Raw genomic sequence first — 17,679 nt, 5'->3', positions numbered from 1 at the left:
TCTTTTCAGTAGGAGGCCCAGATTTGCTTCTTTGTGTGTCATGACACTACTTTTAGGCTCAGTTACAGATTTGAACTCCAAAAGGGACAATTACACCCACTGGGCTGCACAGGAACGTTTTTCATCCGTGTTCTGCATGAGGTCCCAAATTCTGATTTACTTGAACCACATTATTCCAAAGTCATCATGCCTTAATTTGAAGTGATTCACAGAAAGTACACCATTGCTGGTAGTGAATCCAAGTCCCATAAATAGAATGCTATAACCTTAATGTTAAAAAGTGTGTCTCAACTCTGATTTTGAAGGGTAAACTTCCAGCCACTGGCACTTTTTATATCTCTTAGTTAATTTAATTTTCCAAACATTAAATCCTGCAAAGTGGTTTGCAACTTACTGAACAGATGGTCTCTGTTTCTTTACATTTTTTAAAATTTGGGAGCTAATGTGATGGCTCTGTCTAAATTTTTGTAGCTGCTTTAGAGTCATATTCTGAAACTTCATCCTAGATGTTAGGGATCATCACTTATGTTTAAAGTTCAAATTCATGTTATTTTGGATATTATTGGGAGAGAGCACTTTTATGAAGTGTGTAACTATAATAACTGCATTCACCAGATCAATATAAGTAACTTCTTTTCTTAGTTTTATTCCTTAGAAAAACATTGCACCTCTTAAAATGGCACAATTTTGATTAACATAGATGGAAAAATTAAATGCAAGGAAGATGTGCTCACTTCTGTGCCCCAGTTTTATTTCTGGTAAAAAAAGTTTATTACTTATTGTCTTCAATCTGTAGCCATGTGCTCAGTCACATGGCCAAAGAGAAGTCTTCACTGTGCTATACTGGATCACTGCAAACAACTACATAATTACCCACATCTGTCCACAAACTGCTTTACATCTGCACAGATCTGTACCCTGCTGGAAACAGGAAAACAGCCTTGTTTGGCTGCAAAAAGTTTAAGTGCTAAATATGTATTTGGATTCATTTAGAGTCATAATACTACCTAAGTGCAAAAGCTTAAGAAGAAGTCATCTATGAAAGATGCACAACTATAAAAAATTAACAATTTACCTGAAAAAATTTTTTTTCAGTGTTTGGGTTATTAAAAATTGTATGCCATGAATTCAAAAATACCAGTTAAACAAACTGAAACAGAACACTCTAGGAGTGGAAAGCAGACACACGAAACATTCATAAAGTGTAAGGAGTTAAATAAGTTGAGTTGGTGTCTCATATATTTTTTACTGTAGTAAAGTACTTTCACATTTTTTATCCAAACAATTAGAGTCTTTTGGAGATATCTGCCCAAAAATAAGAAAGGTGTTGGTTTTGCTGACCTGACAGACCATTCACTAGGCATGAGTGATTCACCATCAGCTGCATGTGGGAAATGAAGACGTAACAGCATTTTCCTCTCAATCTCAAACTGACTAAATAGTTTGCTGAGCCTGTTGGGGTATGTAAAAGAGCTGCTGCCACTTTAGAGCAGACAGTGAACCAAAAATTACATGGTTTTCTCAAATGAAATTCATGACTAGTGAATCAATTTCCACTGAAATAACCCAGTTGTGCATCATCAGGGAACTCCACGGGGTGAATGCAGTGAATGTTTGCATCAGTGGCACATGAGCTCCCTGGTCCAGCGCAGCCAAGTGTGAGGAGACAGAGGGAGGACATCAGCAACACCTCCCTGTCCTTGCAACACGTTTGTAGCTTACATGACATTCAAAAATACACCCTGAGTTTAGTTTTGAGGCCAAGTTGTCTGTGGAGTCAGCTGTGACAGCCTGTCTCATCCTCCAGGCTCTCCTGTGCATGGGGGCAGCAGAGAGAGGCAGTGGGGTGCCAGGGAGCTGCAGATGGGCAGAGCAGGGCTGCCAGGGACCCTCCCAAAGCAAGGCCAACAACATCCAGGGAAATGCCACTGGCACCACAAAGGGAAGGGATGGGAAGAGTGATGGAGCAGGGCTGAGTGGAGAAGTTCCTTACAGAGTCTTCAGAAGAGAACAAGTGGTTTGGGACTAGGAATGATCTGGAAATGGCTGTGTGGATTGCCCAAACTGTACATCGCTGCTGCTCAAGTGACTGCCTTGCCCATATGCCACATGGGAGATTTGTTGCTTGTCTGTGCTACACTCACACAAAAATGAGCAGCACACATCTACCATAAGGAAGGATGCAGCAATCCTGTTGTGTTCTAGGATGCCATCCTTTTCCTGGAATAGAGACACAACCTTTTGCTCCAGGAAAGTTCTGGAAAATTGTGAATATTTTCACTTAAGGGCCAAACCCTCAGGTATCTTTTGGGTTTAGATACCTGAAAACCTTTTCAATGGCATGTTGGACATCTCCCTAATCATCTCAATCAAAAGCTGTATTTTTTTTAATTAGTAGAAGCCACAACCTTACACCACTGGCAGATTCTGATAAGTAATACCAACAGTGTTATAGCTGTGCAAAACCAAAGTTCTCCAGCACTGTAACAACCAAGGTCAACTTAGTTGGTTGAAGTTTTGTTTTTAAGTGACTTTTCTAAAAATATTTAGCCCTAGGGCTTTTAATTTTCTTGGTATAGCTACCGTATTTCTCAGCATTTGGTATTAAACCACACTGAAATAATTTTAAAAAAGTGATTTTTTCATTTGACTGTTCCTTGACAGTAGGCTGTCCAAGGATAGATAACTTACAATACACATCCATTAATGAAATTGTAATGTAGCCAGAAAACAACTGTGATAGTACTTAAAAAAAATTATACTAGTTCCTCACCCTGCTTTGCCAAAAGTGAGATAAATGCTGCTGCAATTAATTTTTCCTTTTGAAGGTCAGTGTCCATACTGTACATGGAATGAATCCTTGCCATTCATGCTTTACAAGAACAATATTAACATTCATGAAGATTTCAGCTTTAATCATGTGATGAGTTTGGTTAACAAAATTCCAACTCCTTATCTACTGTACTTCTTTCAAAAGCAAATAATTTTCTTTTTACATGAGTGTGGATCTCCTGGACTTCAGTGAGTGTCTGTGACCACAGTGAGCTGTGGCAGTGGAAGCCCTTTGCAGTACAATGTCTGATCAACTTGATGCTGAGAACAGCTGCTAAAGTGGGTGAGCTACTTCCACTGGGGTTGCTGATGTTGCTGAAATTGGTGCAGTGTAGAACTGGTGCAGTTTTTCTGAGCTCTGCAGTGTACAAAGCTCAAAGGTCAGACTGAGAGCGCTGCTTTGCAGGACTGAGAACTCCAAAGAAACTTTCAGTCCTATATAGGATTTATTAAGCTCATTAAAATAACACCCAGTCCTAGATGAGCCACAGCTTTACTAACTCTGTGTTGTGGCTCATGAAACTCAGAGTGTGATTCCCTCACACAATAGCAGTGAGAAGCCACAGATCGAAAGCAGCTGCCACCATGTTTGCAGAGGGGAAGGTGCTCTGAGCACTCAGCAGTTTCTGTCCCACAAGGGCTGCAGCCACCGCTTCACCCCGTTCTGAGATGTCTCTGTTTGAGTCACAGGTTCAAGTAACCATCTCAGAAATGGAGCTGCAGAGTAGTCACTTCAAAAGAAAAAAAAAAGCCTCAAAACTGGCTGTAAACCAGCCTTGGTTCATCCTCTGCGTCCCTCAGCTAGGCTGTATCTGTCTCTGCAAAGCTGTATTGCACTACTGTATAATCAGAGGGGGAATGAAAAGGTAGGTCTTGCTATCAGTTCTTCTGTGAGAGCTAAGGCTTATCACACAGCTCCTCTGCTAACCCTGAGGCTTACTTCTCAAGTACTTTCCAAATCTTGAATAAGTGATATATCAACTACTAAATATCTGTAGGCAATCCCCAGATATCCCCTCAATGCCTGAGAAAGTGTATGTATTTAAATGTACATCCAAAACATACCTTGGTGATTTCTCAGCACTAAACAACATCCTTGGTGTCTAACCCAGCACTTGGAAAGATCAACTGCCATTACACTGCAACTTTTAAGATGCTTGTTATTGTGGAATGGCTGCCTTTTGGTGGTAACAGGAGCAACAGCAGATGGACATGAAGTAAGAAAGATTTTTAGGAAAACTTATGTTAAAGCTGTTCTGTGCTCCCCAAAATCCTAGAATTAATAAGGGAATCTGGACATCTTAGAAAAGTTATATTAAAGCAGAATTTATTTCAGTTAACTAAAGGAATTCTGCCTTGTAGCAAAACTTCAAAAAATATTGTCCTTAGTTTGTAACCTGTCCTTTGGACACATATCTTCAAATGGAGTGTAGTAAATCAAGGGTTGTGTAAGCTAAGATATACCAGCAATACAAACTGCATATCCAAAATAAAAACTATATGTAAACTACATCTCTTATTGATCAGTAAGCAAGACTTTTTTTCCCCTGTAAACTAAATAGGCTACAAGAGTAGCAGTTATTAGCAGGGGAGGAAATTGCATCATTCACAGTACAAATAGAAGGTTCAGTTCATGTTAAAAGGAGACCTACCTTTCTTCTAAACAGAGCAGGTTGTCAGTGGTGTTTGACATGAGTGGATGAAGCACAAAAACTAACAGCAGCACAGTTGCAGAACAATTTGAATCACAGCCCACAGCAGCTTGGCAGTAAGTGGTCACCCTGTGCCACTGCAATACCTGATCCGCTTCCGAGAGGCACTCATAGAAATACTGAAAGTGATGTCATGTCAGAAAGCCAAAGCACAGCATGGTCAAACAATGCAGGAAAAAGATCTGTCATCCTTTGTGGTGCCCATGACAAAGCTGGGGAGATGCTATTCAGCTGGGAGAAAGAACAGTCTTCCATCAGTTCTGGCAATTTCTTAATGCTTCCTGCGGCAGCAGGAGGCAGCTCATAGGAGATTATGAACTAGAACTGGTAGTCCACATGTTGAGCCATGCTGCTCTTCAATGAATGCATATTCTCAGTGTAACAAAAGATTGATGAGAATAATAATGCAAATCTTGGGATGTGTACAATGAAAAAAAAAGGGTATCTTCCTTGGAGCTTGTAACTTTTATTATTTTGATCCATTTGTTAAATGCCATACAACAGACTATTCACACAAGCCTTAGTCAGCAGGGAGAGATGACAAGGCCACCTTGGCACTCGTGCTTTAACCCATCATCTGATGCAATGCATAGGAAAGGCAATGGAATTTGCTGCTGGTGAAAAGTCTCCTTCCAATGGCCTCCAATGCTGAGTGAGGCCAGGGGAGGAGCAGAGCTCTCTGATGCTCCTGAGCTCCACCAGGCCACACAGGCACCCTGCTCACTGTGTATTCTGACGGTGTACTTACACTTCAGCTTCCCTATCAGCACTAACACATCACTATTGTGTGCAGAATGCTGCACAAGGTCCTAAACCAGCTAAAAGTAGAGGAAGGAGCTGATCCAAATCACATGGGCTCTGAAGGTGTTGCTCAGCACATTGATACTCAAATATTTTCCTCTGAGGGAGCCACATTTCCTACAGTTAATTGACAATCACCATTTTTGACACCAAGAGGCAAATAAAATGCAGCACTGGGAAGGCCAAAAAAGCTGGCCAAGGACCTCACTCTTTTCCTTTTCTTAAGAAACCTGAGGGTTTCTTTGTGTGTAGGGTGAAAGAGAAGCAATTTCATTGGTAGATGTTAAAACAGATTATCAAGCACAACTTTCTCTGGTGTTTCTGTCACACCTTCTGTGTATCATCAGTGCACAGATGATTGTGGCTTCTACTGCACATAAGACATTAACAGACCATAAAGGTAAGTTCAAGGAACATTCAATCTTATTGAATTTTGCTACCTGAACTGCCTGTCTATTTAATTACCTATCTCACGCTGTTTTTATACACAAAGACAGAGAAGTGGTCATTTTGCAGTTTCACTGTAAAAAATGAAACAAACAAAATACCCTAAAAACCACACCCAAAACCACACCCCCAGAAATAATTTCTTTTTCATTGCTTCTTTCAATTTCCTGTCACTTTTATCACTGTTTCCATACCATGATGCATTCTGCTGACTGTACAAACACTGCATACCACCATCTATCAATCTGCAGCAAACAGCAGCACATGGTCTGTAATAGTGACCACATGAATACAACACTGTCAAGTTCTTCATCATCTCTACCATGTCCTTTCTGACTGTTGTAATACAGTACATTGGTTCTGACTTGTCAGCACAGCAGAAAAGGATGAACCAGTGCTAATATTTACTGAACACCATAGCACAAGTTTTTTCTCAACTTTCCCAATTTTCAGATTGTGGAAAGCTTGAGTTTATGCACCTGGACCCTATTACAGACTCTTGCTTCCAGTTACTGCAGAAAAATCACAAAGTTCTTGCCCCTCCTCAGCCTGTATTTATCATTCCTTCAAGAACTTTCAGGTTATTTCTCCTGGAATCATGTGAAGTAATTTTTGAACATAAATGTAGTTTTCCCTCTAATTCCTGGTACTTAATTTGGGATCTAAAGTTTCCCTCCTCTTCTCTGTATAGCTTTTAATATGTGAGTCATATTCCTATTTCATTTGAAACTTTGCTATGTTGCACCATTGCTGAACCTAAGTTTCCTACTTCCTGTGCTTATGTAGAGATAAATTCAGTCACTTCACATCAACGAAGGTCTTCCGTGCTGTGTCATCCTAAATTCATGCACTCCCATTTGCAGTCTGCTATTCCTCCCTTACATTAATCACCAAAACACTTTGTGATCAACATCTTTGCAGTTTCTCTCAGAACCCATTTACAAGCCCTGTAAGCATTACTGTGCCTTTTCCTTCCATGTGAACCCAGCATTTCTCCAGCACCTTTCCTGTCAGATTGCCTATGCTAAAATACCTGAAACTTATCACAAAAGATTTCTGAAAGACAAATTCATTAGGTGCATTAATGTCATGTCATATTTTGCAAAATTGTCCCTTCCCCAAAAAATGGAAAATAGGAGAGCAAATTTCAACTGCATAACATTTAAAGGCAAAACCATTAGCAGAGTAAAACAAATTTCACAAAGTAGTCTTTAAAAAAACTATGCAACGTCACACTTTATTTTAAGATCTCTCATATTACTAAGAATAATAAGATACATGAGCAATGCTCTTTCCTTTGTTGCAGTGACTGCCAAGTGATGTCACAGAAAAGTTCATTGTATATGTGTGAAAGAATTTGACAGGTCAGGCTGGTCAGTTAGAAATGAGGCTGTTTATATATCAGTATATTAATAATCACCATTTCTGGGAAAAAACCCTAACAACAGAATAACCAACTGATGAGTTTGTTAAAAGTTAATTAAAAGTTAGTGGCTTTTTGATGTATATTGAGGTTAGGCAGACTGACAATTCTGTACAGTATTAAGGAAGTCTATAAATCCCATCCAAAACCATAAATGTGGGAAAGCTGTGGATAAACCCTTTAAGATGCTGAAATGCTTTTCTCATAGTAGAAACCTTGTTTGTTCATCAGAAACATATTATTCCATTAATGTGACTTTCCAGTAACATTGACTCAATCATTTGCCTCATGCCATGCATTTACTGGAATGTTTTCTAGTTTAACCCTTTAGGCCCAGTTCTTAAGCAGAGTGACAACAAGGAGCCAAAACTTCATTTTTATTACATAAGTTTGATTCAATGGTACTTTATCACCTCCTCTCTTCTTCTCTTTTGTTGGTTTGTACCACACACTGCAACTTGTTAGAAGTCTGGAAAAGGCTGTCCTGGGCAGTGGTGGACTCACCATCCTTGGAGGTGTTCAAAAAGTACTTGGGATCATAACTTAGAGGTGAGGATGGTTAATGGTGCTGGCTTAATGGTTAGAAGACTTTTCCAAACTTAATGGTTCTATGATTCTAAATCTAGACTGTGAGGGCTCTAAAGCAGAAACCAAACCAAACCAAACTATTCTGTTTTGTTTTTTGCATTGCAAAGATATTAATTCACAAGGGTTAGCAATTAGAATACTGGGATGCAGCTTGTGTGTTTGTGATCTCTGCAGACCATATCAACACCTTAGTCAATAACTATGTTTGTTTAATGACTGTAGTAAGTACAAAACTAAGAACTGCCATACGAGGTCAGACTAAAGGTCCACTTAGCTCAACGTGTTGTATATTCAAACAGAAATTAGTATTGGATGCTTGGGAAACAGCATCTGTAGAGTAAGTGTTGCCCTTGTTCTGCCCTCACAGCTTCTCATGATTAGCAGTTTAAAGATTGCTTTGTGCTGAAAAGTGTAAAGGGATCAATCTACCAAGAACCTGCTTTACCATTCTTTGAAACCTTTTACAATTCTGATTTCCACAACATTGCATGCAAAGAGTTCCAAGATTTAAATACTGTGAAGTACTTCCCTTGTCTCCATCACTTGCCTAATTATTTCCTTTGCTGCATAACTTTTCTTGTGCAATGAGAAACAGCATTCATCTCTGACTTAACTGAACATCCCCCATCTGTCTTTTCTGTACCATTCAATCACTTCTTTACCCAGCCAGAAAGTTTTCATAAGATGTCATCTCACTGACAGCCACTCCATGCCCTGATGGCCTTTCTCTGCATCACTTCTAGTTCTGTGTCTCCTGGCAGTGGGTGCACTGCTGCAGAGGTGGAAGCACCATGTTCCCCAGGGACGCAAGGATCATCATCTTCTCTTTCATTCTGAGTGCTTTTTTAATAACATGTAAACTTCTGTTTGCCCGAAGTCTGGTCCAGTGGACTGGACACCCATTAGGAGCTGAAACACATTTTCTGGTTTGGTTGCACTGCAGGGGAGTGTGGTCACTGCTCTCCAAGACAGTGCTGTGATGCAAGCACAGGTATGGTACCTGGGGATCACAGGGAGGTTCACTTCAAAAGCATGCACGTGATCCAAATTAAAATACTAATGTGGACACACCCAGAAACCTTCCACGATGATTCCAAGATTTCTCCAGAATAGTAACATCTTCTTCAGGGCTCATTTTTATGCATGAATAGTCAGGATTATTTTTCCTTTGATCATTAGCTTGCATTTGTAAGCACTGAATTTCAGTTGCTGTCATTCAGCTCTTCACTGCCAACTTTTGTCTTGACAATTATAATAATAATAATAATAATCTATAAATTATCAGGAATAAATGTCATTATTTTCAAATAATTGATGGCTCTGTTATACAACACAGGTCCCAATACCAGTGTTTGAAATCTCTATTCATAGACACCTCTCTGTAAACCAGGTGGTCTAAGAAATGACCAAACCTCTTGGACCATAGTTTGGTTTTGTTACCAGCTGCTCCTGTGGGATCTTACAAAAAGGCTTTTTGAAAAAGCATTTACAGCAGCCAGAGTCGTTCTTCTCTAAATATTGACCCTAAGATCTGTGAGATGTCCTATAAAAATGTTGCCTTTTGTCCAAACCAAGCCATGTTCACATGTATCTGCTAATTCTATTTCTTTTGACAGGTGCTACTAATCTGTATGCAATGGCTCTCAGACTTAGCACTGTGCAGTCCCTCGTATTCCTTCTTAATCCATTGGTATCAGCACATATAAGTGATTAATATAGGATGATTTCACCAAACCCCAACAAAATCTAAATAAATGCATTGAAGAACATGAAGGAAGAAAATATCCTCATTGTTTCTGGTTTGCTCCTCTGAAGGAATGGGGTGCAAATTTTGTGGATATTCTATGAGACATCTAGGAAAGCTCAAGTAGGGGAACTGCTATTTTCAGACAGAAGTGTCTTTCTGACAGATGTTTTAAAAAGATGGTTTTGCTTTAGTGTTTTGTTGCAGTCTCCTGCTCATACTACCCTTTACCATTTTGCAAGAGTCAGCCTAATTCCTCTTTTTGGTGAGGCATGAGAAGAATCATTCTTTTCTACACAGGTCAATCATATCAATTTCTTGTGAAAGTCTTTAGAGACCAAATAAATTTGCAGCAATATTTTATATCAGGACTTGTAATGAGATAGTATTGAAATAGTACTGTAATCTACATTTGCTCTGTGTAATAGAAGAAAACAGACTCAAGTGTATTTCTTTTAGTGCTGCAATATTACCAATGTAAAATTTTAATAGTAAACAAAGAGTGTGGCATTGTAATTCAACAGGCAGAAAGGATGAATTTCCTTTTGTCAAAACCAAAATATTTGTATTTGCATGAATGTACATTACAAACATTTGACTTTAATTATATTGTTCTAATAGTTTGAATACAAGAAACAGTTAACTATTTAATATTTTTTTGCCAGTGTCAGGATTCCAGTGCCATAAATTGTGCTGCAAAAATGATCTGAAAAATATATGGATAAGAAGGAACAACAAAAAGGGACTGCACTGATGAAAATGTACAGAGCCAAGAAACTGTACTAATGCTAGAAGTCAAATGAATGGACAAAGAAATGCTATTTACAACATAGCTGGCCATCACAATCACTCCATTGATTTTAAAAAAATAATTAGCCCATTTCCTTCAATATTAGACTACATTTAAATTTTGCCATTATTTGAGCTGTCTCTCTCAAAATATTTTAACTTTCAGAAGAAACTTACTAAGCAATGAGTTTATTGCTGGATTTTAATATTCAATCAAAGACCAGCCCAAAATAAAGCACTGTATTTGTCATTCAGGAAGTGTTACCAAAAATGATGCAATTTGAATCTTTGCATAGTTATGGGCACTGAACCTGGACATTGAAGGGAAGGAAGCCTGTTCAGTTCAGTGGCTTTGGAGGTACCTTCACTTCAAATGTTCAGGCTCTTAAGAGTGACAAGGGTGTGTTTCAGTGTCCCTCTCAAGCAGCAGCACACTAAAGACTTGTACCTTGAAGCAAGCTACACTTGAGCCAGATAAAACACTTTATCAAGATTGTAACAAGAAATCAATGGGTTTTGGGTGTCCCAAAATATGCTCAGCAGTTTACAGTGTAATGAGGAAGCTGGGCTGGTGGTAGCAGTGATGATGTAGGTAAACAAGACAGTCATGGGCATTGCTATGTTCCAGATGCAGCTCTAAAGTGGAATTTCTTAGTAAGACAGTGAATATTGCCAGAGTTATCCAGGTCTGCTCTTGAACCTTGCTTGGTAACTTTAATTTAGAGAAGTGCCATGATGTGGGCAGAGAGGACCTCTGGTTAACTCTTTGTTACCATCTCTATACCTCAATTTATACCTCAGATGATTGCCCAGTTTAGGATTGAGGAATACAGTCTGCACTGCAAATCACACCACATTTGGAACAGAGTCCTGAAAACTTTCATCAGGCAACAAAATTTCTGGATTTTTACCTACTGAAGTTAATATTGCTTGGAGGTTACTTGATTTTGAGGACAGTTGTCTTCTAAACACTGATTTTGAGAACAGATCAGTGATAAATAGCTGATTCTTCAAAATAGTTGCTAGTAAAGCTTTTGCACAAAAAAAATTGAAAAGGTGTTACTTACAGACAACCAAATCTTAGAGCTTGTGAGTGCCAGCTCAGTATTACTGAAATCAGCATTGCATCCACAGCTTGCCAGTGTACAGGAGCAGGTGCTTAACTCTTCTACGTTCCCCAAATCCTACTTCAAGCCACTGCTTTCTGCTTGTGAAGTCAGTCCTATTCCTTCAACACAGTTGTATCAAAATACAGAGGTTGATTTGAGAAATAATAACCTTTACTAAAATGCACCATCTTCTTCCAAGTCACCTCTGTCTTAGAAAATACACGTGACATACTTAAAAAATAGATTTCTGCTTTTTAGTTCCATAAGCAGGTTTGAGTATGTATCTCTGCTAAAAAGTGACTCCATTGAAAGAGATACAAGATGGAAAGCACAACGTTCAAAAACTTGCATTTCTTTGTAAAGCAAAGATGATTTTCTAAACCCTGCATTCAAGCCAAACCTTGCATCCAAAAGTTCAACCCTGTTCTCTCCCATCTGCATGTCTCCACATGTCATAGGGATTCAACAGCCCAAACAGTGCCATTATTATCTTCAAGTTTTGACTTTGCTGGTACCTGAGTGCAGGTATAAATGGGAAATGTTGCAATTATCTGGAAGTATGTTATCTTTCTAGTGGATCATGTGAGCTGAAATAAACTGCAGCTCATTCTTACACTGCTGATTAAACAGGCTAAGATTGAATGGAAATGTGTCACTGTGGTGGACGTGCTCCTAGCCATGGGCATTGCATCATTTCAGTGAGAAGATGCCATTTTTAAAAATGTCATTCTTCCCTTAAATGCAGTAACTATTGAGCTTTAAAAACTGGTTTTATTATTGTGATCCAGAAATGCGTAGATGTTAAGTCCCCTTCAGAGAACTGGGTATAATATTTAGATCACTTATCAAAGGTGTAATACAGTCTGCCACAATGGTAAAATACCAATTTAGATTTCAAGTTCATCACCCCTGAAAGTCTAATGGTGTTCATTGCATACCAACTCCCCAAAATATTAAATTAAAAAAAGCACTGAAATGTGTTTAAAGAGCATCTCTCTAACACTGATAACTGGCTCACATATTCATCAGTAAAGGAGGTTTTTATTGCAGTAAAAAGGATGCTCTGGGCTCGGGAAAAAAAGTTAGGAGCACAGTTCATATGGAATTTTTCTCCCCTCTACAGCCATGTCATAGACTTAAAATACCAGAGTCTGTGAGATAACTGTCTGGGTTCAGGTCATGTACATGGAATTGCACGTGAAAAATGAAAAATGTTACTTCAAGTTACTGAAAACTTTAATGTGAAATCAACAAAGTTGGTATTTAAAAGTAAATACATTTCCCTTTCAGTCTGTTGCCGAAATGAACGAGTATTTCCTGTCCATGCATCCAACAGTGTATTGTAAAACACAAGGCAAACCAGGGCAGCTTTACTGAAGGCTACTCTGAAGACCCTTTTTGTCAGTCCTTTATTTTCAGATTATTATTTCTAAGGAAACATGCACCATAGGTCTTTAATATTTAACAGGTTACCTCTTAAGAGGAAAAGCAAGGAAAAAGAAAGGAATATTCCATGACACTTTCACCCACTCATAAAAGCTTGAAATCATAAGCACATGGAAGTCAAGCAAAGGCAAACCAGTATTTCATATAGCCTGAGAATTACACTAAAACATACACAACATCCTTTACTGTTAAAGGAAAAAATGTACTTAAAAGCATCAAAACTAACACCTACATTTTACCGTATAATGGAATAATTATCTTTAGTTGTAAAGTGTCTTGGTTCTACCACACAGGTCTAGAACTGACTACCAGGAAACACAGAACTCCTAATGGGTGGTTTTTTGCTTCTAGAATAAATTGGTGCCTGTTTCCCACTCCTAACCTAAATGTAATAGGCTGGCATTTCAGATGATTAAAAGCCATTTCTAACTGGAAAAAGGCACCTACCTAACCAAACACTGAGGTTATTTTGTCTGTGATCTTATTTTGCTTCATTATAAAGGCAGTAATTGAATTTATCTTTAAGTTTAAAGGTTGAAAAGCCTTTTAAAATAACACAACAGTAGAAAATGAATGAACTGACAGGATAAATATGCACATCTACTTCCAAAATTTCAAAATTTATAAAAGTTTCTTGGGTACCACCAAAGTATGATGAGTTCATACAGGCAATATACACACAGCACTTTTTCCATGTGCTTTATCAGGGCTTCTGTGTCGTGATTGGCTTTAAAAATAATTTTTCAGCCAGTATTACATTCTCCAAATTGCAGAGTTAATTATTGGTCTTACTTGATGAAGTTCAGTAAGAATCCTTGAAGGACTTGGATATTACTAACAAGTGAAAAGGGAATCAAGAGTGCACTATACCTTTGGAATGTCACCATAAGATCCAAATTGTTTATTTACACCCACAGTCCCAAATTATTTCAAAGTAAAATCCTGAAACTGTTTAATGATTATCTTATGATCCACATAACGTTTTACTTGTTCAAGAACTTGGACTGCTCTGAGGGCACAAAGCACTTCATCTCACTTGCAAACTGGCGTGGGACATCCAAGCTCTAAGAGTTTCTTTCTAATCAATCCGCTGGATGCAGCTGCTTTTTGGGAAGGGGAAAAAGCAGGGAGGCAAAGCTGAGTGATCTTTTAAATGAAGGCACTACCATCTACACAATTGCTACCTATTAGATATTCAAATTCTTCAGCTTTCTAGACATTTCTTCTGACCTCTGTAATGGAGAACTTCCTAGTGAAGATGCAAAATGCAAATGGATTGATAACTGAAGCCCTGCACACATTTTTGCCAAGTGTCCAACATGTAGATGAAGATTTTACACTATGACCAGTTGAGGTCATTTTCCAAACACCTCACACAATAAGAAAGGAACAGCCACACTTCTTCCGCCTACCTCTTCTGGTAGAGACAATTCTTCCATATTGAAGATATGCACAATGATAAGCAAAAGTATTTCAAGTGGAGTAACAAAGAAAGGAAGTGATTCAGAGGCTTTGAACCACAGTACCAAAAATTCATTCCTCCATGCAGATGCCTGCAAAGAGACTGCCTGCAAACTGGGCTGTTGGTCTGCTCCCTCACAGAACACACCAGGTGACCACTTGAGCAACCTCACTTGATGTCACACAGCGACACTGCCACATCCAACTACCAAACGTCACCATCTTACAACACAAGGATCATAAAACAGCAGAATTTTTTAACGATTAGTCAGAGCTAAACCAGCATGGCTACCATTAGCCTATGACCTACTAGCTTCATTTCTTTCTAGAACGAATCCAAACGTCTAAAGAAAACCCAGACAACACCAGGCAAAGATCTTCTATGCACCCCAGAAACTACTAATCCTAAAATTGTATTGCTAACTTTTTTGGGTCAAAGTTGTTCTTCACAGAACTCCCACTGGCTATTCTGGAGTCACAACAGCAATACAACTGACTTACAATATCCTTAAAATTACAGGTTAAATGACAGATACTGCAGAATGGTGGGGAGGGGGGGGAGGTCAATGACACTATCCAGATCATCATGTACATCTGATAATTTAACACCACATAGGAGAGTTTAAGTGCTGTTCACTTCAGAGGAGGTCTGTGTCACACACAGTAAAATACCATCCTAATAGAGCAATGTCATCCCTTAGCTGTGACCTCTGCTAAAGACTTTGAAAGACAATGACAAAGTGAAAACTGTCTACATGAAACCTGTCAGATCCTGCACTTCTTGCACTTGAAACCCTACAACTGATCATCAAGATCATCAAACAGAGAATAAGTCCAACCATGTCCGACCAACCACAGCAGCAGTTCTACACCCAAGCACACCGTGATGGTTGAGCAGTACCTATCACTGGCACACAGCTCCAACTGGAAGGTGATGTTTTCTGTCCTAGGTCTTAAACTGTGCACTTCAGAGAACCTCAATGCAAACGGCCATTTCACCAGGAAATGTGGAGCCTGAGGAGGTGCTCCAGACCAAGAAGTGTAGGACATCCAGTCATGTTTGGTGTTTTTAACACTTCCACCCTAATTCCACTTACTGGAACTGGATATTTCAAACACCCATGTCCAGTCTGTCTTATTTTTCATTTCAGCTTTCTCCCTTCTTCTTCTCTGGCATGGGCAAGAGTGGCTAGACTCGTTCTCACTCGGGGCATTGGAACTGGGTGCCGGAGGTCAAAATTCGGCTGGGTCTCACCCACCGCCCGCCGGCTCCTTTTTCCCTGCCTGCCCCCGACCCGGCGGCCGTCGCCCGATGCTGCCCCGCCGCTGTCGCCGCCGCCGCGGCCGGGGGGCAGCGCACGCCGGGCTGCGGGGCCGGGGGGCGCCGCCCGCCCCACCTCGCACCCCGGGCCGCCCGCAGCGGGGCCCCCGCCAAACTTTGCGGCCCGCGGGGAGCCGGGGCCCGGCCCGGCCGCCGCCCCCGCCGCCCCGGCAGCACCCCGGGCAGGAGGTGAAGCAACCTGGCGCCGGCTCCTGCACTTTGCACAGCGGGCGCAGAGCCGCCTCCATCCCTGCGCCTCCCGGCAGCGCTAAGGCGCATTTTTTCGCACTAATCTGCACATTCAGCACGTCCAGAGCGCCTATGACTTTACCTGGACTTTCTCCACTCTCCGGGCTCATCACACCGCGATCGCCTCCCCATCCTACCGCTAACTCTCGCTCTCCTTCACTCCTTCCTCCTTCCCTCTTGCAAGGCCTGCTAAGATCAAGCCCGATGGAAAGTAGAGAGAGAAAGAGAAAGAGAGAGGCAGCGGGAAGGGAGGGGAGCCGCTCCATCCCTCCCTGCCCCCCCCGGGCACACACGCCAGCCCTTTTCCCCCCACCCCAGCCCTTCCCTCGGCGATTTCCTCCGCTCTTCGGCAACTACGAGGGCTCGGCGGAGCGGCTCCGAACGCGCCCCCGCTGCCCTCGGCGGCGCCCCGGCCGGCTCCCCCCGCGCCGCCCGCCCGCCCCGCGGCCCCCGGTACCTCGTAAAGGTCCCCCGAAGCCATGCTGGGGTGCGGGACTGGGCTCCTCCGCGCCGTCTCCCTCTCTCCACCTCTCCCGCTCCCCCACTCGCTCTCTCTGTTGAGTAAACTGTGTTTTGCAGAATGACAGGCTTTGGGGCTGGCTGTGCGCAGAATCAGAGGCGAGGAGAGCGGAGAGGCAGGCGGCGGGGCTGGCGTAACCAGCAGCAGCAGCAGCTCGGGCGCACAGCGCCGGGAGCCGCGTCTCCCCCGCGGCGGCGGGGCCGGCGCCCCCCGCCCTCCCCTCACACCCCGCCCGCCGCCGCCGCCTCCCGCCCCGGGCGGGGACCGGGACCGGGACGGGTCCCCTCCGCGCCCTCCCTCCGGGAAAGTCCCCGGGCCGCTCTGACGGCGGCCTCCTCTCCCTCCTCCTCCTCCCTCCCTCCGCCCCCCCCCGCCTCAAACTCTTTCCGCGGCCAAAATAAATAAATAAAAAATAATAATTAAAAAAAAAAAAAAAAAAGAAGAAATACAGGGGCGGGCGGGAGGGGTGGGTGCCGGAGCGGGCGCGCGGCGGGGAGGGCCGCACCGCCCGCCCAAGGTCACCACGGGGAGAGGCGGGCGCGGGGCCTCGGGCGGCCCTGCTGGCACCTTCCGCCCCCCCGGCGCCGCGTGGCCGCCCCGCCGCCCATGGCCATCGCCGAGGGAGCCGAGCGGGCGGCAGCGCCCGAGGAGCGGCGGCGCGGGCAGCGCGGCGGGGCTCGGGGACACCTCTCGTCCCCGCTCCCCGCCGGGCACGGCGATGCCTCTCCCGCTGTCCCCCAGCCATTTTACAGGTTCGCCAGCCCACTCGGGGATGTGAAAGCCAGCGGCCTCCCGCCACCTGCCCTCCACGTGGGAGGCGGTGGTTGGAATTTTGAAGCGGCCGGGGGATGCGCGGCGACACGCAGCCATCGGCCATCGCCACTTTAGAGCCGTCCGTGTCGTTTCTTGGAGGAAAAATGCCGCCCCATGGCCGCTGGCGTCCCCGCGGTGCTTACCTGAGAGACGGGGAACGTGTGGAACGTGTGAAGGTGATGCCGAGTGAGCCGGGCGGCGCCTTGACTGACCAGCGGCCTTCGCCGGCCATCGCTGCAGAGCCTGAGGAGCTTCTCCCACAGGAACCGGCCCTGAGCGACCCGAGTCTGGACGTATTCAGGAGCGGCCTGGATGCAATCCCGTGCCATGTGCTGTAGGATGACCCTAGAGCTGGGTGGTTGGACCAGATGACCCACTCGGGTCCCTTCCACCATGAGTGATGCTATGAACTGGTGATTCTGTG

General features: G+C 42.7%; 1 protein-coding gene across 1 annotated transcript in view; it reads right to left on the bottom strand.

Moving 5' to 3' along the window:
• CDYL2 (chromodomain Y like 2) overlaps window positions 1-16,609 on the bottom strand; it is a 60,897-nt gene extending 44,288 nt beyond the window's left edge. The window contains exon 1 of the mRNA XM_036390427.2: window positions 16,380-16,609. Coding sequence (XP_036246320.1) covers window positions 16,380-16,403 — 24 coding nt within the window. The 5' untranslated portion in view covers window positions 16,404-16,609. The remainder of the gene's footprint in view (window positions 1-16,379) is intronic.
• Between the last annotated feature and the right edge of the window lie 1,070 nt (window positions 16,610-17,679).

The sequence above is a fragment of the Molothrus ater genome, chromosome 12 (genome assembly GCF_012460135.2).
Source record: "Molothrus ater isolate BHLD 08-10-18 breed brown headed cowbird chromosome 12, BPBGC_Mater_1.1, whole genome shotgun sequence".
NCBI classification, from domain to species: Eukaryota; Metazoa; Chordata; class Aves; order Passeriformes; family Icteridae; genus Molothrus; species Molothrus ater.
Note: the sequence above shows the minus strand (reverse complement) of the source record. Positions and strands in the feature narration are given on the sequence as shown.